Source organism: Scophthalmus maximus, chromosome 1 (genome assembly GCF_022379125.1).
Source record: "Scophthalmus maximus strain ysfricsl-2021 chromosome 1, ASM2237912v1, whole genome shotgun sequence".
Lineage (NCBI taxonomy): Eukaryota > Metazoa > Chordata > Actinopteri > Pleuronectiformes > Scophthalmidae > Scophthalmus > Scophthalmus maximus.
The window spans coordinates 10,981,377-11,004,002 of record NC_061515.1 but is presented as its reverse complement, the minus strand read 5'-3'; the positions used below and the strand labels follow the sequence as shown (position 1 = coordinate 11,004,002).

General features: G+C 43.3%; 3 protein-coding genes across 6 annotated transcripts in view; 1 reads left to right on the top strand and 2 right to left on the bottom strand.

The window, feature by feature from the left end:
- nbeal2 (neurobeachin-like 2) overlaps nucleotides 1-1,135 on the bottom strand; it is a 31,601-nt gene extending 30,466 nt beyond the window's left edge. For 2 of the 3 annotated variants that reach the window (XM_047336704.1, XM_047336706.1), the window contains exon 1: nucleotides 413-1,134. In XM_047336704.1, coding sequence (XP_047192660.1) covers nucleotides 413-487 — 75 coding nt within the window. In that variant the 5' untranslated portion in view covers nucleotides 488-1,134. Of the gene's footprint in view, nucleotides 1-412 lie in introns of all 3 variants that reach the window. The other variant, XM_047336705.1, reaches the window with a different exon arrangement.
- ccdc12 (coiled-coil domain containing 12) lies at nucleotides 297-9,409 on the top strand. The gene is made up of 9 exons (XM_035635622.2): nucleotides 297-386; nucleotides 1,103-1,174; nucleotides 2,380-2,622; nucleotides 5,395-5,468; nucleotides 7,953-8,032; nucleotides 8,231-8,292; nucleotides 8,377-8,411; nucleotides 8,531-8,607; nucleotides 9,065-9,409. The coding sequence occupies exons 1-9, from the start codon at nucleotides 312-314 to the stop codon at nucleotides 9,145-9,147; spliced, it is 801 nt and encodes a 266-aa protein (XP_035491515.2). The 5' UTR covers nucleotides 297-311; the 3' UTR covers nucleotides 9,148-9,409.
- A 410-nt stretch (nucleotides 9,410-9,819) lies between these two features.
- On the bottom strand, nucleotides 9,820-22,342 carry si:ch211-257p13.3 (kinesin-like protein KIFC3). 2 transcript variants are annotated; one of them, XM_047336709.1, is made up of 21 exons: nucleotides 22,010-22,342; nucleotides 18,467-21,220; nucleotides 18,134-18,261; nucleotides 17,797-17,893; nucleotides 17,506-17,663; nucleotides 17,119-17,368; nucleotides 15,171-15,343; nucleotides 14,607-14,672; nucleotides 14,249-14,386; nucleotides 13,977-14,174; nucleotides 13,672-13,845; nucleotides 13,065-13,212; nucleotides 12,836-12,966; nucleotides 12,601-12,712; nucleotides 12,337-12,518; nucleotides 12,155-12,259; nucleotides 11,953-12,083; nucleotides 11,732-11,852; nucleotides 11,513-11,642; nucleotides 11,060-11,289; nucleotides 9,820-10,946 (listed from the first exon to the last, which is right to left on the bottom strand). In XM_047336709.1, the coding sequence occupies exons 3-21, from the start codon at nucleotides 18,236-18,238 to the stop codon at nucleotides 10,821-10,823; spliced, it is 2,775 nt and encodes a 924-aa protein (XP_047192665.1). In that variant the 5' UTR covers nucleotides 18,239-18,261; nucleotides 18,467-21,220; nucleotides 22,010-22,342; the 3' UTR covers nucleotides 9,820-10,820. The 2 variants fall into 2 exon arrangements, with proteins under 2 accessions (XP_047192665.1, XP_035491397.2); XM_035635504.2 differs by having other exon boundaries at nucleotides 20,921-21,220.
- Between the last annotated feature and the right edge of the window lie 284 nt (nucleotides 22,343-22,626).

Here is a 22,626-nt window from a genome sequence, read left to right as displayed (position 1 = left end):
AAGTAAGACTGAGTAACTCCCACCTGCTTCGCAGGTACACGGTCGACCACCGCTTCATTTAGAGGGTTAATCGGATTCAGGTCCGTCCGATTCAGATCAACCTTTGACACTTTAGTTCTTTCTACCGGTTAAATGGCTCGATGGCATACGACGATGTGACACGATCTTCTTCTCCGGTGGTGCGCGCTGGGCAGCCGCCACCAGGAGGTAAACAAACAGCTGCTGTGCGTAAACGGGCAACAAAATGATATATAACCGTTCACAACAAACGATCTCTCACACACACACACACACTCTCTCTCTTTGTGATCATGAGTCCATCGGGTCCTGTGTTAAACTTCGGACAGGAGCGCTGCTGCTGCAGTAACAACAGGTGCCACCGGCAGGTCTGTCCGCACCACTCGGCACTCACCTTCGTGTAGTACGACGTCCACAGCTCGTGCAGCCGCTCGTTCGATGCCATCCCGGCGCCCTCGCGGTGGCTCATTACCTGGCCCCCTTCCTTTCCTTCCCTTTCAAAAGATCAAAGTGTGGAGCATGGCCGGGGCTGTTTGAAGTTGTTTCCTGCAGGCGGGAGGACGCGGCGCGCTCCTGCGAACCATTCCGGCCCCGAAGAAAAACAAAACCCGGCCACAGTAATCCACAGGAGGAAAAAAAAAGGGGAGAAGAAGAAGTGCCCCCTGTCTCGACGCGCAAAGTTCTCAGAGTGGCGTGAAACAACAAAACGTGAAGGGTGTGTGTGCGCGCGTGTGTGTGTGCGTGCGTGTGCGTGTGTGTGTGTGTCACCACGGCGCGATCAGTGTCGACATTGTGAAACCAGGAACCAGAATGCGTGGAAATGCGCGTCTGGAGAAACACCCATGTCCGCATTTAGCGAGAGCTCGCTGCTGTATGTTGATTCCTATTGGAGCGAGTTCCCACGGGGGCGACAGATGCCGAGCGCGCAAGAACGAACACGAGCGCGCTGCCCAAAAGGCGCTCAGGCGGGAGATGTGCGCGGTCCTGTGTGATATATGTGATGGTGATGATGATGATGATGATGGTGATGATGGTGAGCAGGGAGCAAATGATCTCCAACTGATGTGTGACTCTGTTGTTCAAGTCTAGAGGCACGGTGCTCGGTGGAGAGTTGGCTGTAGATCCTGCTCACAGGTGTGGGCTGATATTCTTAAAGGTACACACCGACACACAGCTGCAGCTACAGGTCCCCTCCTACACTCACAAAGATACAATCACATTCAGCAAAGTCAGTCCATTAAAAGAGGACAAGTGAAAATCCGCATGTGGGGCAAAGGAGGTAATAACCTATGTGCAAATCATCACTTATTGTGTCTGTATTTTGCCAAAGCTTGTTTTGTGCAATGTCTGCAGACTGAGGATAATAAAGCTGCCACTCTGCAGAGCAAGCAACATTCAGCACTGATAACACGAAGGCACACACACATCTGAACTTCAGACTCGAACAGTGGGCAAATAATGATTGCTAATTGTTTTATTATATTCCTCTTAATGATATTGTCTTATTGTGACATAACATTCGGGATGTTACATGGTCCTGCATGGGGTCTGGTCTCACTCTGCGTACTGTAAGCCACATTCTTGTCTCACAACAAAACAAGTCACATTCTCTTTCAAAAACAACAGAAACTTCTTGCAAAAGGACTCTAGTGCAAGAGCGCAGTTATTGATGCTGTATTCTATTGGATGATATTATCTGTTTCTAATGAAACATATTCTATTAGTTTATTATATTTCTACCACGTTTTTGCATCCCACATATCAGGTATGGTGTCATTTAGTAAAATGAAATGCACTACAACAGATAGTCTCTTCACAGAATGACCTGTTCCTATCTGTTAAAGTAGGCTGACAGGAGTTAGTTTGCATGTACTGAAATGGGTAATTTATTTATTTGTGTTGTGCTTTCCGTGTCATGATCTTTAATCTTTCTCGCATCTTTAACCCCCCATGTTTGTGTTGTCACACAAACACAAAAGCTGGTCATTAGGAGGATGGACACAGCAAAGCTTGAGGCAGCTGTATTATTACCATGGCGATGGCCTACATTCCTTACCAGGACGTGACAGTGTGCGGCCATCAACAGGCAGGACAGTGTGCCAGTCTGCCCAATATCTGACCTGTATTTACTTTGTAGCATAGACTCTTTAATAGTTTATCAGTAGGTTTGAACAGGCTTTGCAAAAACATATTGCTACCCACCGAAAGTTAGATCATTTGAAACAATACTTCATGTGCCAATACATCCAGCGTGGGCCCCAACGTAAATTAATCTGATTTGAAAATGTAGAAAATCTCATCAACCTTCATAGAGATATGATATGTTTCTATTTATTTACTTACTTATTTTCTTCTTTGAAGAAACACAACATAACAACAACGTCACATGAGCAGGCAACAGGCAACAGGCAACAGGCAACAGGCCCCTGCAATCGATGTGCTCGACGCTCGACAGATAGATGTTCAGTCGGGACCGTTAGTGGATGTCAGAGCGAATCGAGCGGCGTGTGGAAGATAAACATGGAGCGAAACGTCGGCTCGCTCCAGGAGCAGGCCCTGAAGAGGAAGGAGAGACTCAAAGCACTGCGAAGCAAACAGATCCATGTAAGTTACGTCGTGGCGACGCGGAGCGAGAGAGACGCGCAGCACGCGCGTGTGGAAAACGCGCGTGTCCGTCAGCAACGTTAGCCGATGTAGCTTGGAAGCTAACGACGACGCGTTCACGTAGCGAGGCGAACTAAGCCCCCGTTCGTGGATGTGTTGTGTGATGTGCCGAGAGTAGATGTCTGATTCATAACTAGTTCAATTCAGTATTTTTGTCTGTAAAGTGCCTTTTGTATTTGTAGCCCCCCCCCCCCCCCCCCCCCCAGCTTTGGCTGTGGGGCTAATGGGCAAGCTAACCTGTGGGTTTCTCTCTCTGAGACAGTAACGAGGCAGTTTAACAGCAAGTCGTGTTCCAGAGTCAATGTCGCAGTTACGAATTATACATCACGATTCGTGTGTAACTGTCCGTTTCCGTTCCGTGTCCTTTTGTTCCGGGTTTCACTGTGTTTGCAGCCTCAGTTTAACTGTCGAAAAACTGGGTGACGACGAGCATCTTCGCCTCCTCTGCTGGCGCGTTCCCCAGATCAGACAGATCCGAGTCGGACAGCTCGTCCCTCCACAGAACTGGAGCTGTGGTTGTGTCACCTTGTGTTAAAAAGAACAGACCTCAGGCTGACTATCAGAGGTGCAGGATGCAGGAGGGCTCTGACCCTCACTGGGCCATGGATCATTTGACTTCAATCAAATGTGAATTCAATGTTTATTGACACAACAGTTTCCAACCTTGTCTTGAAGTTATCGGAAAAATCATGGCTCCAATAGATGGTTTTTCTTTTGGATGGGAAAATAATATGAGAAAGTCTGAGGTTATCGGGTAATTTCATGAGATTATAACATTTAATTTGCTATATATTCCGCTAAACAGGGCTGTGTAAGTTTATCTGCAGTGTGATGTTTGCAAACTTCTCATCCAGTCGCAAAATTTCTGTAGATGAAAACATAAACAGCAACAACACACCCCCGAGATAAATGTATATTAGTCACTCGGTGAAGCTCTTCAACTTTGATATAGTCATGGAAATGGTTGATACATTTGACACCAGCAGTCTTTGAATTTGGGCTATGCAGTGAACGTGTTCAACATTTTTGATTGCACCAATTTGCATTGTTTTATGATATTTTTTAGTTTCTCAGCAACCAACTGTGAAAGAGCGCAAGATCCTCCTTTGCCACACAGTTGTAAACTGGACCGTGAGACATGTCAGTGAAAACACTGATTGGGGTGGAAGGTGGAGAAATGTTATTCAGAAGACAGGGAGCAAGATGAACTTTTACAGAAAAATAAGATGTGAATGAAGTTGTTTGGAGATTAATGACCTGACAAATAACTATTGGGGGGAAAAAAGAAAAGAAAGTTAAAGACAGTATAAAATAGTAACAAAACAAAGCACGTCTCTGTGGCTACCACCACACACTGGACAGTTAAAGTAGGAGAGTTCTGAGTGTTTGAGAGTTTAATCTTATCAGTTATTATCAAGAGGACATTGTATGCTGAGCTACTTTTGCACACAGTAATTTTACATTATCAGATTTTTATATCAACACACACCCTGGTTCGTGTCCCGAACATTCTGAGAGCATGTACTTGCACCAGAGTTCCATTGGCTACTCGTCGTGGCTGCTGCTGTCTAAGTAACTCATTTAATCAACATATAGTTACTCTGTTTTTATTCAGTACTGAATATGAATTCCTCATGCAACAGGAAGGCCTGTTCAATGTACAAGCTGCTCTCTTGACAGTTGGAGAATGTTTCACTAAGCAGAACAGAAGCATACAAGGTGTTTTGATAAATGACTGTTGGCATTCCTGCCTGGCGTTTTTTTTTTCTTTTGTACTGCCCTTCAAGAATGAGTCAGTTTCCAGAATTGTTCTAGCAGGTGGAGAGGAAGCCTCTTCAGGAAAGTGTAAGATGGGAGGGGTCCGATATCCTTTGTTGCAGCTTTTCACTTGAGGTCAATGCTTCATTTTTCTGACTTTCTGGAAGCCAATTTCATAATTTGTTTTCTCTGTTGTTTACATGTGCATAGTGTGGTGAAGGCCACAGTATGTTGTATAATTAATCTTTAATAAAACGTTGTCAGATATAATCAAGCACAAAATGTTAATGTAGTATTTCACTCTCAAATGATGGCCGAATTCAAAAAACGTGGTTTTGTTTTCCCATGCAAATTATAGCCCACTGGATCTTGAGTGTGTCAATTCTAAAATGGCCTCATGCATACTGTACCTTCACTTCATAACAAAAATATATTGTTATTGTAAACATTATATCCAACATGTTTTTGGAGTCATCTCCCAGGTCTTTTGTCAAACCACCACACTTAATGTCGCTCAACAAGAGGAGTTAATGGGAACCAATATCCTCTTCTGACTTTGAATAAGGAACATCAGTTATGAGGCACAACTTTTTTCGTCCATAAAAGTTAAGAAACGTGTTTAATACATCGTGTTTATTCAGAAAATGTACTCTCCAATCATCATGACATGACCTCTATGGTAGTTACAGCAACATTAATGTCTTGCTACACTTGAATCAAGTTAGTGTGTAAACTCTCTAATAAGAACAATACAAACAATTCAACAAACATAGCCACAAGTTGTTGTTTCAATTTCTAATTCTTTATTATTTAACACAAGTAATCCTGTGTGGCAGAATACAGTATGAGATAATTTGTGCCAGATGCAAACAGTTAATTGTCTAAATTATGCTGTTTAATAATTGAGAATATAATTACAGTTATTTTAATGATTGTGTGATGATCTTCTAACAGGGCCGAGAGCAGGAAGATGGGGAGCCGGAGGAGAAGAGACCTTCATTGGAGGAGACCACGGAGGAGAAACACAGGTTGGTTCATCACACCACTCGTGCTTTTATTATTCTAATATTTTTTATTTTTTTAATTAAGAGCACGTGACAACTCTTTCAGACATTTCACAATGTTTCTTGTCCCTTTAGCTGACGATTTTTTTAACCTGCACGCACAGAAGTAAAAACTGATGTGAAAGTTCATCATCAGAACATTATCTGCTCTTTATCTGAAAACTATCGTCCGTGTTTACACTGGGCCGCATCACTACCGTGTGCTATTAGCTGCTCAAATATCCTGCAGCTCGCGCAACGTCGTGTATTAGTCGGCAGGAAGAGCAGCCATCTTTCCTGTCCTACAGGACCTTGTTTCCATTGTTTATATTTAATGACACTGACAGCACCGACGGAGTGCCGCTGTGTTTCCTCCAGTTCAACAGGACAGATCTCTCTCATGAGAATGAAAATGGCTGCATAGTTCAAAAGCCGAATTTAGACATTTATCTGTGAAGACAGAAAATATCATTACTGAATGTTTTTTATCTGTGCTTTGCCAAGTCAAGAAAGACAACTGTTGCAGAGTGTAATGTATCTTGGGATTAGTATTAAAATTTCATGGGAGATCAAATTCCCAAACCAAGGCTCAGAACAAAACAGTCAGCATGTGTGTTATTTAAGTTCTTCCCATTCAAATCATCAAGTTTAAGATGTCAGAATATAGCGATCTTGTGCAGAAGGGTTTTACACTGTGTTATACTCATTCCACAAAATGTACCGACTGCATCATGCAGCTTTTCCCGTCACATTGTGTAAGGTATGCTTCTGTTTGTTTTTATATAGATTAATGGGAAAGTATTTCACATTTTTGGAAGTAGAAAATAAAACAAGAGAAACTTCAAAGCCACAGAAATGTTACATGTTGGTGCGAAAAGTTTCATTGGCTCACGTGTAAATGAAAAGGCTGGAGTTTAGGGTAGGTAGCCTGATATTCACGTAAACATTTGAACACACTGCTGCACCTCTGCAGTCACAGTTCCCTCTAAACACTTAGGTCAGTGCTCTGAATGTATCACTAGCTCTCTTTGATGCCACAACGTGCTTGACACACACTCCAAAGGTTTGGAGACAGTTTTTGTCCTGGAGTCAGCTATTAAGATGGCGACGTCATTCATTATCTGCACATCTATACCGTAGTTTATAACAGAATGTTTTGACATTCATTAAACAGAACAGTGTAAAATTCAGTTTGGATAATAACGGTCCCCGGAGGATGATTCCTAATGATGTTGTTGACTTCCACACAATGAGGTTAGTGATCTGAAGAAAAACAAAACACCCATTTGTTGCTGTATCCAATTGCTGTGGATGTTCCTGGTTTCTCACATGATGTACCCCTCAATTTTTCCTTAGAAATATTGAAATCAAATTACCACCTCGTCAAGGAGGTTGCACCACAACTTGCTCTCCGCCGCGCGTTTGTCCACGTTCTTTATCAGCTCTTTTCTCAAGCAATTCTCTCAACAATTTTCTGCAAATGATAATCAATGGCAAGATTGACACTAAATGCACGGCTCTCAGATGATGAAACCAGTTGATTTAGGTGATTCCTGGCATCAGCCTAGCACTAAAATATCCACTAGTTGGTATACTGCACAATGAAGCCGAGGATTTTACTTAACACATCTATACTTCCTGGAGGAAAAACACTCACAAGTATTTCAGAAAGGGAATTTCTATCCCTGTCTATAGAAGGTAGACGGATGAGAAGAAGAGGAGAGCGACAGAAGGGGATGAAGCACAGTGAGTCATCAGTTGGTCAAATCCTTCAAATCTTTTAATTCAAATTTGACTCTTAATTTATGTAATTAAACTCTTTTTACTACATTAGTTTAATCAAAGAAACAGCATTGGGACATTGAGGAGGCGGAGAGGGAGATGGGTGAACTATGCGTGGACCTCAGTCAGGCCACAGGCAGAACATGACTAGCATTCCTACCCATACCCATACAAGGCTTTGGTCTGTCCGTTGGCAGCAACAGGGTAATGAATGTATTAAGGGTGTAACCTCTCAAGCTTCATCGCAAATCCATGTTAAGCACAGAACAGCTGATAACTCCCTTAGTTGATGTTCTGTCAGACAATAGTTTACCTCTACCTCTCAGTTGATCGTGCCAAGAATCTCCGCGGGTAGAGACGCGATGAGAGATTTGCGTAATTCAACCTCAAGGAGAAGCATTCCTCAGCTGCTGGCCGCTCCCCTTGAGTCTGTGCCCAGGAGCAGGTGGAACATGTTAATCAGACGTGTTCACGGGAATAAAGAGGGACATTATACCCGACCTTGTCCAGACATTAGATGTGCAGCTGTGCAGGGATTTCAGATGCTCTTTTATGCTCCTTAATCTCTGGGAGAATATGTTTGTCTACACTGCCATCTCCTGGAATGAGAGAGCTACTGATTGTGTTATTTACCGCTCATGCCACAGAAAGTAGACTCACCCTTTTATTGTATTTTTCTGTCCTCAGAGAGCTGAAGCTGAGGAATTACACTCCAGAGGACGAAGAGCTGAAGGAGCGGCAGGTGCCCAAAGCCAAACCAGCATCAGGTGGGAACTTTTCACTCACAAACAAGCTTTGAAAAAAACATTAACTCAGGAGTGCCATGTAGTGTTGTTAATATCAAAACCTTATTTACATGGCCTCCAGGAGGGTCAGGGCACATGGTCAGCTCCTGGACAGCACCCTTGAGTACTGCTCACAAAATACATGATTTATTGCTGACGACAACCTCTCCTTGTTTGCAGTGGAGGATAAAGTTAAAGACCAGTTAGAGGCAGCGAATCCAGAACCCATAATTGAAGAAGTGGTGAGTAAAATCTTTCAGAGTAACTGTGATTTTCAATTTGTTGTTGCATCAGGCCGGTTGTATTCAGTTGTTTCCTTTTTTTAGGATTTGGCCAACCTCGCCCCGAGAAAACCAGACTGGTGAGACTTTTATGAAAATCATTGTCCAACGGGTAAAGTGCATCACATTTTTGGTAAAATCAAAGAATAATCTTGTTATAGTTGGTGACATTGTCTCTTCATTGTGATTCTGAATTCAGGGATTTGAAGCGAGACGTGGCCAAGAAACTGGAGAAGTTGGAGAGAAGAACACAGAGAGCCATCGCTGAGCTCATCCGTTAGTATTTCTTCTTTTTCTCTTCTCCGTTTTTAATCGCCGAATTTGCCTTGACACCGCAGAGGCCATGTCTGGGCTTGGTGAAAATTAGTAGGCTAATCGCTTTGTGGCTTCCAGACTCCCCAGAGGCTTACAGCTGTTTGGTGACATCAACAGTGTGATTCCTCCACTGATGTATGATCCACATTCCAAAAATAGGGCTCGAGCTTTCAGGAGATCACAAAACAGGTTTAAATGTAGTCTGAGGGTTTCCCTGTGTGTGACATTGACTCATTGCCGTCATGTATATATATTAAGCATTGAAGAAGCACAATACCAAAATTTAAAAAAAAAATTGTGGGGTTCTATTATTTTGGCGCCGGGAATGACACCTAAGTGTCAATGGTGCATCTCATCAAGTCATGCTTGAAAGATGCGGTGCATTAATTAATCTGATTGCTTTTGTGTGTTTGTCCAGGGGATCGTCTGCGAGGCAGTGAGGACGAGTTGGCCGGAGTGGTGGGAGCAGCAGTAGGAGGGGAAGAGGGAGACTCAGACTGAATCCAAGATGTAATAGTCAAAAAGAAGACTATGGCGAATGAGTGGATCACCACAGTTATGGCCTGCACCATCACATCAATGTTGTGCTTGGAGAGATGTCGGCTTTCATGGCTGTAGGCAGTTGAGTTTTCCCATCAGGTCCTCATTATTGCGTTATTACATAAGATATGTAGTAGCACATTCTGTATATGTGGTCAATTGAGGTTCATTGTTAATGTACTCACCAATTATTTTTATATTAAGTAAAATAATGTGAATTTTTCAAGTGCCTGATTGTTATTTCTGTGTCTTTTCTCTTTATTTGAAAGTAGAGGTGGGCAATATGGATCAAGTCCTATCTGTAATTTTATATATAAATGACATTTTGTTACACTGATAAAATAACCAGCTTAGATGGGAATGCCTGTTTGCACCACAATACAGCAACAAAAAATGCATCAAAATAAATAAATAAATTGGATTAGTTAAATGACCTGATACACCCAGAGATGGGATGGTTACCACACTATAACAAATAGCAGACAATGTTGTCACAGCATGTCGCACAACAAAATGTATGAGAGCAAGAAGAATAAATGGCAACAAATATCCTCTTCTGACTTTGTACAAGGACCGTCGCAGTTATGAGGCATAACTTTTGTCACAGCGTCCAAATAAAAGAAAAGACACTTGTTAAATACGTTGTGTTTATTCAGAAATTGTACTCTCTAATCGTCATGACGTGACCTCTATGGTAGTTACAGCAACATTAATGTCTTGCTACACTTGAATCAAGTTTTGATCCAACGGGTGATAGAGGAACAATGATAAACGGATAATACGCTTTTCTTCTGGTATGACATTCACTAGAGAGATCTACTGTAAGCACCTTAATATACCTGGTCTGAACCTTTCACAATAAAGTGCATCTTCTGTCCACATAGGCCCAAACTGTCTCCTACGTGAAGAGGATATTGCACAGTTCATAATACTACCACTCTTAGGCTACCTGCTTCCTTCAATGGCTTCCCTCTTTTTTTCAAAAGGCAAATTATCAAGGCTATAAAGAGAAACAAAGAATTCAATCACTGCTTCTCTGAAGTTCACAAAAACAATATAAATATGTGATTTAAGTGTCACTGACATGATAAATAGTCTGCACGTTTGCCACAAAACATTCTCCTACACACTACATCCTGCAAAAATATACAAATGTTGGAGATGATGCTCACAAACTACAGTTATATATAGCAGGATGGTAAATACTGCAAAAAATGAAAGTGTTGACGTTGGGGCGCTGGGAGCTTACTAAACCTAACCTGTTTGTTCATGATGCTGCTCTTAACACTGATGATCGTTATGGATATGTTATTTCCTGGATTTTGGTATTAAATACAAAGAAACTGAGATACTGTAGTTCAAGGAAGCATCATGTCTTACACTGGCGGCGTTGGAGGTCGCTTTGGCACTGCATGCAGATTATCTAACGATAAAGGGTTATCACGCGTCAGGAGCAGACGATGGCTGAGAGGACCTGACCTCAATTACAGGTTGGCATTTCAGTGGCACACAGACCTCCCACAAGGTTTAGCCCTTGAGCAGCGTTGCTGTTGATCTTGTTGTAGCTTTAGGATTCATCTGTTGATATGGGTGATAATCCGATTGACTCATGGCTCCCAGGTGATTGTAGACCGTCAGTCGCAGTGCCCGCTGCCGGACTCAATTTTCCTGGCTGCAGGGCCCAGTTCCACTTTGCACACCCGCTGGGCGAACTTCAGTGAGCACAGTGTCTCTCCCACATTACTCTCCAGAGCAGACACCTTTGGCGAAAAAGTCAAAACAAAACTCTTACAATAAATGTAAAATGTAATGTACTGCAAATATGTCCAACTTCTAACACTGAAAATCCAGAAATTCGTAGACGTGATCTTACCTGCACCACCATGGCGGTCTTGCTGCCTTTACCCAGAGAGTCTTGTAATAAGTACGTAAGGCGGGAGTTCCTGAAAGGGATGTGAGTCTGCCGAGCCCTCAGTGCCTGAATTACATCCCCCAGTGCCAGCAGAGAGCGGTTGATATTCTGGGCCTCCTTCAGCCTCTCTCCCTCTGCACCAGACTTCCAAACCCTCTCCGAGCCAGCCAGGTCCACCAGGTTCAACTTGCCTGAGTAAAGAAGAGTAAATTCAGAGTTACAGATGAAACAAAGGGACAGTTACTGCTTTTCTCTTTTAACCCATCCCTCTCGATTCAGCCTCATCAAAAACACCTCCACCACCAACAACTTTAATAAAACAGTAATTCGATGAGGAATGATTCCAGTTTACATTAGAAACCTCCATCACACATTTGGAAACGTGTAGGAGCAGACGATGCATTTGTGACTGACCCGTGGTTTTGGAGCCTGTGGCGAGGTCAGTGCCCTGAACCGTGATACAGAGGAGGGCATGGGAGCGTGAGCTGTGCTGGTTCATCTGAGTGCCAAAGGTGATCCTGTTCCTCCGGGCTGTGGCCAAAATCTGGTTGAACAGGGGCATATTCAGCATCAGTGTTATAATGAGTTCTAAATAGCAAGTCATTGAATCACATCAGCACAAACATCCGTCACCTTCTTAATGTGCTGAAAGCTCTTAACTTCGACGACCCTGAGACCCGGCACATGCAGCTGTCCCGTTCCGTCAGGGTTGATCTTTATGTCCAGTTTCTCTCCGTCCTTACTCAGCAGGTCTCTGAGAAACACAATGTAACACACAGACAATGAAATATCCCCTGTCTTTTACCTCTAAATAATAGTTCAGGCTGAGAAGCCCATACAAAGTTTTTGCTCACCTTAGCACCTCGTTGTAGATCTCCACAGAACTGACGGTGACGTTGTAAGACCACATGTCTTTCCTCTCCTCGATCTCGCTGAAGAGATGTTTCAGGGCTCGCTGGTTAATGCCTGGGTTCTCCACACTGCCCTGAAAATTTAAATGTTACTTAGCTTCTAACCTCCATTGTACACAGCACTGCCATTGAGTAGCGAGTGTACCTCCATGGTGTAGGTCTTTCCAGAGCCGGTCTGCCCATATGCAAATATGCAGACGTGGTAGCCATCGATGCAGGACGTCACGAGAGGTTCAATCTCCTGAAAGACCTGGTGGAAGTAAATAAAGGGTTAGAGTTCTTCTCGTGGTTATGTTACCTTTGTAGTCATTCATTCATTTTCACTACCTCTTCCTGTGTGGCCTGAGGGTGGAAGACCTTGTCCAGTTCAACGATGCGACCCTTCCCTTTGTTCAGCACTGTGAGGGAGGACTCATTGTGGGGGTCTGTTGTCACCACCACAGACTGGCCCTCCTCATGCTGGTCCTCCTTCAGCACAGGCTTCACGCGGCACAGCACGCGGATGTTGCCTAAAAACCAAGGGGCCCAGTTAATGATGTATATGTTTTATGTTTTCCTGCAGAGACCTTGTATTGCTTTCTCTCCGCGAACCTTTAAGCTCCACCAGCTGCTCGTGGTACTTCCTGCGCAGAGCTACTTCTTTCCTATATTTCTCCAGAAGATCTTGGTTGGCTTCGGACATCTCGTGAATAGCTGCTGAAATCTGCCAGGGAAGTAAAACAGCCAAAAATCTGTCATTGGGCTGGTCTGATTCACTGAAATACAGCTGTCGAACAGCGGAATCTGTTGTCTATATGTAGGCGTTTCATAGTGTCAATGCACATACCTGTTTTTTTGCATCATTTATAGCTGCTGCGTAAAACTCTGAGAAGTTACGGACTTGGCTCCTCAGACTCGTGTAATCCGTCTTCATGGAGCGTAAAGTCGGTGGAAGTGCTGTCAGACGCTTCTGCAAGCCTGAAAAAAAAAAAAATGTAAAAAGTGTGTTTCGTCAAATTATGTCTTAAAAGACATAGAGATCTCTTTCCCCTGGGATTTCATCAAGTGTTACTCACCGAAGAATTGATCCTGCAGGTTCTGAAAGTGTTCTGCCGAGCAGTTGGCAGCAGCCTTCACGGCTTCCTCCTTCCTCTCCTCCAAGTGGCCAATCTCTTTCAGCAGTTCCTCTCTCAGTTTGCTGATTTCTCGCTCATACGCTGCGATCTGTAAAAGGTGCAGCGCAACACTTTGTCAATCTGTCAGCGCGATGGCTCCAATCTGTGCTGCTTCATCTGTCAATGAAATTGACCCAGGTTCTGAATTTACAGCAGTGCAGTGGAAACTTCCTCTTTCTGTCTCTTTCATTTTTCAAACACCATTTCATTTTTTCCTGGCTCTTAGTGGACGACGGCCAACAGTAATAATTTGTACACTGATGGATATTTATCATTATTACGGAGCATTGTTGTCAAAAGTCCAGATGATGGTTCACCTTGAGATTCATGTCCATCTTGCTGCTGCCTGTGGTTAAAAAACGGGTGCTCATATATCAAACCCAAGTAAAAATTGTTTTAAACAGCATCTTTAAGTCAGTTTTATCCGCCTAAGTGCTACTGTGTATTTGACATGACAGATAAGAATTCACAGCAAACTAGTTGACTGTGAATTATGTGTGTTTGTTACCTTGTGCTGCAGATTACAGCTGTGTTCATCAGACTTCCTTATTTGTTCCTCCAGCTGTTTGCATCGCTCATTCTGACTGGACAGCTTTTCGGACAGCAGCTCATTCCGCTGCCTGACTTTAGTCAGCTGCTTCAGTTTGCCAGGCGATTCTACCTCCACTCTCTGAGTGACATACTGGGAGTGAAAAAACAACAACATTTGATTTGGGTCATAAACAGTAAAAACCTTCTTTCTTATTGATGTTTCCACTTAAAAAATATCTCATTCACATATAACAAATGCCACTTTTTATTTAATCATATTACCTTCACCACCGGCTCCTTGCCCCTCTCTCGGTCCAGCTCCAGCTGCAGCTCCCTCAGTCTGTCCTCTCGTTTCCTCAGCTCCTCTCCTCTCCTCCACTCGCTCTGTTCGCTCTGTCGCTCCAGGTGTGACAGCTGCTCGGCACGCTGCTGCAGGGACATCTCCAGCTGCTGCACTCTGCTGCGGAGGTTTTCATTCTCCTAGCACAGAATAAACCAAAAAGTCAGCTACAAGTATTTGCGTTTTGCAGTTACCAACTGCCCTCTCGTCGCACCTTGATGAGCATGGTGCTGGACTGGGAGGGGATGGCCGACAGCTGCTGCAGGAGGCCCTGTGTGACGCTCAGGCTTTGTTTCAGAGTCTCGTTCTCCGCTGACAGACACAGAACTCGCTTCTCTGAGTCTGTGGCCCCCTGAGGAAACATTACAGAAGGTTGAATTTCAATAATCCCTCACACATATATATATATATATATATATATATATATATCTCGTTTCAGATGATTTCTAATTTTGCTGAGCCTTGTTTGGCATTTTTACAACACTATTTTGAATTCAGTGGGAGGAGTGGTGATACACTGTGGGAGCTTAGCTGATGACGTGGGAAATGACTCAGTAGCTCAGGGCACTCACGGTGGCTGTTCTCAGTCTTGACAGCTCCTCCTCACGCTCCTCTATGCAACTCTTGAGCTCATCAATCTGTGTGAGAAATACAGAAATAAAGTTTCCTGAAACTGATCTTATTTGAGAATACTGGCAGGTTGGACTCCCCATTTCATGACATTATTTGTAGCAACATGTGAAGTTATATAATTCAGCTTTTTTTTCTAATGTAACTAGGAAGTCTTTTGAGATATATTGTCTCTTTTGCAAGAGAGACGTGACTAAAAGAACTGACAGTCACATAAATAATTTACAACATTCACATACTGTATATGCACAGTAGCACAGGATTTGAAAGGCATGATACATTTATGAACAAATGCATGTACCATAGTTGTTTTGTCCATAGGATGGAAATGATGACACCTTCCCTATTCCCCAATGCTGATGGACATTAATAAAGAATAATAACATTCATTCACAGTTATGAGTCTTATCAACCTATGGAAGTTTTGTAATAGATAATTCAATCATTACCAGATTTCACATGGCGTATTTTTCAAAAATGGATTGACTGTTTGGGATTAAACAAACCTGCAGTTGAAAGGCCTGTATTCGAGAGTGCCGGTCTTGTTCCTTCTGCTCCAGCTGCGAGTGCAGCAGGCGGAGTTCTCCTCGCAGCTTACTCCTCTCACCCTGCAGCCCGTACAGAGACTCCACCAGCCGGTGAACTCCAGCTTGTGTCCCCGCATCACTGCTGGACTCACCTGGAGGACAGAAGACACAGAATCATCAGCATCTTCATCACCAGACTAAACACTGGCTGCATCAGTAACAGCTAAATAAACAATACTGTCAGCTTTGGACCTATATTCATATCTATCCTATTCATATCTATCCTACTGTGTAATATTAATGAACATTAAGTACGCACTTACACACACACACACACCATCTAGTCACTGTGCATTGCAGTTAAGTTAACATTATTGTTTTGGAATGTTTCCTCTCTCAAGTCTCTTGGGCAACTTTACAAACCTGCATTGCTCTCACGAGCAGCCTGCCCCAACTGCAGACCCAAGATTCACGTTTATAAATGCGTGCTGAACCTCCTCTGTTGTTCCACAGGTACCTTAGCAGCACGCCCAAGCAGCACTTTTAATCACTTTCCTCCCCTTCAATGATTTATCAGGATCTGTCACCTTTATTTTTCATAGCACATCTTTATGATAATTTTAATAACACGGCATGTCAGGTTTGCTTTGTCACAATGGTGCAGAGAGGGCTGGTGATGCATGGAAGAAAAGAAATACACAACATGGAGGAGAGGCTACAGCTGTGCATCCGTGGTGCAAGAAATGTTAAAGGAGCTGTTACAATCTGCAGAGGCACTGAGAGAGCTTTATCAAAGATTATTTTGTGAATGGAGAAAAATCCCTTCATTCTAAAAGATCAAATTCCTTGATTGTAGATTTTTTTTGAAACAGCCAAATGGTACAAGTGATGGAAATAATGCACAGTCAACACTCCTCCACTTAGAACCTGCACGTTGCATTACAGTAAACAAACAAAACCAGCAGCCTTGTTACACTGGGACATGGACCCGGGCTATTTTGGGTCCAACACGAGAGCACGTGGCACCGAGCATGTGCCAGGCCTTGTAAGTGCATTTGCAAGGAATATAACAGCACTCACAGCCATGTTTTATTCACAACGTGGAGCCACAGAGTCACTGTCCAAGTGCCTCGCACTCATGTGTCACATAGGCGTTTATGTTTGTCCTGTAACCAATGAGAGTCAGTGTGTACGAAGTCCTCCACTTACACACACCCACACGCAGAGATGTGTGTATGACCCGGTCTGGTTATCATATATACCGGCATATTTTTCTGAGGCTGAATCAGCCGGAGGACAGGAATCTGATCTGTCTGCAACTTTATGGAGTCGTGCATTTGTTAACATGCTGAACAGATGCAGAGCCGGGTGGAGTTGGCAGGTTTTCCCTTGAGCTCTGATAAACAACCAACTGGTCAAGTCTGAGATACAGCAGACACCAATGTTGAGTGCTCGGAGGTCAGTTGCAGCTGTACAGCTGTTGGCCTGGACTCTGTGACGCCACTAATGCCAACTTGACTTGATCCAACATCCACACAGATCTAATCAGTCTGCTCCTCTGCCGATGACTGTGTCCCTCTATTAAAAAGGTGAACAGTGTATCTACACATCTAATCTTGCGACAGCAATATTGGAAAAACCACTTAATAGGACACTGAAGTGAAATACATATTAAAGTACAGATTGTTTTCACCTATACAGATATACAGTATATTCAGCGTCCTCATAATACATGCATCCATCACATGATCTCATCCAATGTCTCATTTCATTAATGTACCCTTGCCTTTTTCCACTTCCCTTTCTAAAGCAATCAATCTTCTCTGTTATTAAAACAGCCGTATTACCTCTCCCCCTATCACCTTAATTTCACCCTCCCCCGTCCCTTCTTCCCTCTCTCCTCCACCTCCTCCTCCCCCTTCCTCACCCTCGTTCAGTGGGCTAGGGCTCTGCTGGCTGACGGCCTCCTCCAGGCTGCTGATGATGCTGCTCTTGTCCCTGAGGCGCTGGCGATAGGAGGCTCGCAGGGCCTTCATCTGCCGGCGGTGCTGGACGCGGTGTCTCTTCAGCTGAACCCGGTACTGGTCGACCTGCTGCTGCAGCTGCTGGAAGTGGGAGTACTGCTCCAGAAAACTCAGCAAGTGGGACATCACTGCCACCAGGGGAGACTCTGCCAACTGGTCAGTGCAGACAACACGCACGCACGCACGCACACACAACGTTTAATGACACAACAGAAGCTCTTATCTGAGGATCTGTGGGTTTTTGTTCCTGCGTCAGGTGAGCAGCTCAGTCAGCGCGATGCCACAGTTACCTTTGCTGTTGTTTCTAGTTGAACCTGTGATGTCCTTCTCTTCTCAGCCTCCTGTTTGAAGGACAAAAAGGCAGCCAGAGGAGTGCAGGCTGGGAGGTCAGGGCCATCTTCTTCATCTTCATCACTCTGGGATATTTCATCACTGTCGCTGCTACTGCCTGAATGACAGCAAACCACATAAACAATTACGATTAAGGGCGTGCATGTAATGATTGATCAACCAGTAGAAACTATCCACATCCTATATCATACAGCGGCCTATTTGTTGTCCTTTAAATAGTTCGCACTCACTTGATTCACTAAGGCGAGCACCAGCTTTTTTCCCCATTTTGGGGGTGTGGCCATCTCTCCTCCTGCTCCCTGTTCCCATGGAAACAGGTCCTGGCTCCTGGGTGCATCATCATATATGAGGGTCAGACTTGCACATAATATTTACACAGTGAATGCTTAAAAAATGCACATAATTACAAGCAATGATGCTTCCAATGTGGACAACCTTTGTGAGGGAGCCTATAAGCTTTCTTTTTATACTATCAAAGTAGGTAACTCATGCATGTTCCTTCAAAAAAAAAAATGGTTTCCTGACAGAGGACCCCCATGAGGCAAGACATGATGAGGCTAGACATACGTCTGAGGAAGCTCCGCATGCCCCCTCCGAGGCTTCCTCCTCTTCCTCCTCCTTCTTAAAGACAGTGTAGAAGATGTAGACTAAAAGGGAGTAGAAGGCGTACATCTCCACGCCATCCAAGAGAGTCCCTGTAAATGACAATATTCACATTCAAGTCTGTCATGCAGCAGAGAAAGAAAAACAGAAAAAATATCCTGATATTACATTAGAAACATTCATATCGCAAAGATAATCAAATGATGCATTGTGGTAAAACTGGTCTCTACATATCAGAGTCCATTTTTTTGAACCCCTTAACCATCATTCCAGCCTATCATGCAATGTTTTCTTTACCGTATCACATATCTTCTCCTCTTAGGTCATCACAATTTGACATTTCCATCGTCTGTATTCCCCTTTCGTACATCCGTGTTGTCATGACAAATCTTCCCATGCAGCCGTTGTTCTCAGAGCTGCAACAGCATCCCAGTGCCGTGTGCAGCTCCTGTGTGGCTCCCTCTCAACTATCCTCTCCCCTCCCCTTTCTCCTCCTTCTCCTACTCCTCCTCTCCACTTTGCTTCGTCCACAGGCTGCATCTGCAGCGACCATGCTCACTGCAGTTTCCTGTTCTGCTGCAGTGGTGGGGTGAAAGATAATGGTATGGAGCGTATTAAAATGCAGTGTTTGGTATGGTGACTGATTGAGCTGTGGGGGTTGATGGTGATACCAGCAGCCCGAGACATCCATCCATTCTCCATACTGCCTACCCTTTGAGGGTTGAAGGGGGCCGGAGCCAATCCCAGCTGACATTGGGCGAGAAGCAGGGTACATCCATGGGCAAGTCGCTAGTCCATCACATGGGCCAATACATGGAGACAAACAACCATTCACGCTCACATTCATCCTGAGTCAGAGATAGATTAAATTTGCCAGGTTCTTGGATCTCATCTGGGTAAGATAATGTACTTCAGAAATATTGATGAGATGTTGGATGACCATGAAGGACTGCAAATGGCACAATAGTTGGGATGGCTGAGCACGAGCTAAGAAAAATGCAATGTAAAGTCACACAGTGACTAGAATTAACATTTTAATTTAATAAATTCGATACAACAATAAATGAATTGTTTTTAAACACTTCCAAAAAAAAAAATTTGACATGAACTGAATGATAAATCCTTACAACAACAGGACAGCACAGGCATTTTTACCATATGTATATTGGCAAAAAAATGATCAATTACGTTGAATATATCACAAGTGACCTGTGCCTTGAGGTTTGATAAAGGCAATGTCCCACAGACAGACACAGAGCTACAGACGCTTGCACATGTAATGCAGTAAAACTGCTGAGGCAGCCGCTCACAACTCCGGAAATCCTGAGGGAGAATCTGCAGTGTCCACTGCAAAACTCTGTGAAGAATATCGATACCTTGCAGGTTGCGTGTGGTCAAACTACATTATACAGACATCATTTAAGTAGTGGTGAGTTTAACAGATGAGGTCATTTCAGACAATGTTACAGACGCTAAAAACCAAGGAAGGACTAATAAACAAAAATTGCACGAATGAGAATCAAATGGGCACAATGAGGTAAGAGCAGAGCCAAGAGCTTCGGCCACTGCAGGTATTTTAACCGCTGAGGCTGCAAGACAAAGAGGATCCAGGCTCTGTGGCAGCTGGATGTTTTTTGGAAACACTAAAACTGTTCGCAGAGGGATATGTGCAGGATGCCAGTAGCCTGAGAGTAAGTATAGCCTGCAACACGTAGACTGAAAATGATCACAGGGGAAATTCACACAAGTCACATTAGATGACATTATAAATGTCACCCAGGCACTTACTGTTTGCCTAAAAAGGCTACACAACGCCACGGCGGACTGTCGGTTGTAAATTGTGGTCACGCACTCTCATGCAAATGAGTGTGTTTCTAATGCTGTGGCTTTATGTAGAATAACTTCATACAAAATTCTGCCAAGGTCTTGTTGTGGCAGCTACAGTATATTCAAGTAAGCTGTAAATTACCAGGCGGACTATTTGAGTTGATTTCCCACTTTAAGGCACATATCATGACATACATCTATAAAAGACCCTGATATTCTGATAATTGTGATCTTCATTTTTCTATATTCAGTATCGCAGCCCTATATAAATTGACTAATTTAGTCCTTTAACATTCATACAGTATGTATAATTATTTGATATTTTTAATCCTGCCACCAATGATTACTTTTAAATAATATAGTAATTAAAATTTACCAGGGCCCAAGGTAACATCTTCAAATTATTTATTTTATCCAAATGATGTTTTAAAAGGCCATCGATATTTCAAGTGATGTGACAGAGACAAATGCAGCAAACACTCTGATCAGCAAATGAACATTTTTGTTCCTTGCTTTGTTAATCCTCTATCAAAGTTGCTCATATTTTATTTTCTGACCAGACAAATTGATTAACCGAGAATCTAGTTTAAAACCTACAAAATAAAAATTAAATAAATACAAATTAAATCTTGCTCACAAATGTCCTAAAATGCTCATATTAGACCAGATAGCTCTACTGCTTTACTAAATGCTAATGTTGTAATGGTCGGTCACGTCCAACAGAAAGTTGGCGAGGGCCTTCGTTGAGGCCCAACAGCCTATTGACAAGGCCCCTTTCAAAAGCCACTTCGTCAGTCCCTCAGATGCTGCGGGAGACACAAGCGGAGCTAAAGTGTTTGTTCCAACTTGTGGAGCCACAAGCAAAGGAAGGCTGAGGGCCACACCACCCAGGGCCCCTAAAGCATTACCAGCAAAAAGACACACCATGAGGCAGCAGGACAAGGAGGACAGGCCCAGGCAGCGAGTCATCACCGTGAGAGCGTCTGCCGAGAGCCAGTCACACAGTCCCAGCAGCAGGCAGGAGCCACACAGTAGAATGTGTGCGGTGTTGCTGTCATGACTGAGCCACAGGAAGTCAAAGGAGACCAGCGCCGGAGCCAAAAGCTGGCCGGCCCACTCCGCTTCTCTCTGGAGCTCAGTTAGGAGCGAGCCGGAGGGATGCAAGACGCAAACTGCCGCGGAGAGTCCGAGCAGGAAAAAGCCGACTGAGGGAGCTCTGTGGTCCTGCAGAGACACAGGGGAAAATTACAGAGTGAGACGTGCAATACCTGTCTGGATTTATGGATTTAGCCACTCCAAATTTCCACAGATGTCAGCCTGTTAGATGCATGTGTGTGTTTCCAATGAAGGATTTTTATCAGACCTGGGAAGGCAGATGAGGGACATCAAAGTCACTAGGGCCGCAACTAACTTATCATTAGAGCCGACCTATATCAGACGATATGTGCCTTTCAAAGACATTATCAGTGCCAGTGTTTGTGTTTGCCGATAGATGCCAATGTTACACTGTTATTTCACAGAATAAACCATTTAGAAAAAGTTCCATATATTTGGTCGCATTTCTGTTTTCTTTTATTTATAGTTATTTATAACTAAGCTTATGGTTAAACTGTAAAACATCAAGTCTCAATAACATGTTTGTCATAAAGGTTTGAGAATGACATTTGGGAAATGATTCACTATATCTGTATCGGAATCTTTTTTACACACCAATGTTGAAATAGGTTGGGCTGTACTTATTTTCAGATATGATTCATTGATTATTTCTCTATTTACCAATAATCATATAGTCTATGAAAAAATGTCAGATGTCAACCAAAAACGCAAAATATTCACTAATGATATACTAGAATTTATGATACGAAAAAACAGCATGTTGCGCTTGAACAATGATTCGAATGTCAGTTAACAGTTCATCAGAACAATATACGAGCAAATAACTAGTAGTAGCTCCACTCCTCGGAAGTATAACTTGGTGAATTTTACAACACTGCTACACGGAACGTAACGTACCTTAAAGAGTTTGTAAGAGGAGTGCAGAGCAGCGGCAGACAGAATGATGTTGGAGCATGATGTTAGACAGGATGTCACCACACAGGACGCCATTGGTCGTGATCCCGATCTGTGTCACTTCTGTAAACATCCGCGATATTAGCAACTCTTCCGTTGCTAACGGCAACAGGGGGAACGTCGGTTAGCTTCTACAGAACGTGTCCGAAGTGAACCAGCACACCTGCACCGTGCACCTGAAGCCCGGGCGGTGGTTGATGAGGGTCAATGGGGAGTTGGACCCGCAGCACAGACCAGCAAAACTTTGGGCAGGTTTGTTTTGACACGTGACAGCGCGGATTTGAACACTGCGCATGCTCCAAGAGATGCGTTCAAACGTTCTCGTAAAATCTGACACGTAAACACGTATTGCGTTTAACTTAGTCACTAGAAATCAAAAAGTATATTAAATTATTATTAATAATTTAATTATTACTATTATTATTAGTAGTAGTATTAGTAGTAGTAGTGGCAGCAGTAGCAGTAGCAGTAGTAGTAGTTATTTCTTCTTTTCTGTTTTCTTCATTTCTATCTTTCTCTTATATTTACAAACTATTTTTTCTTTAGTTCTGACTATAATC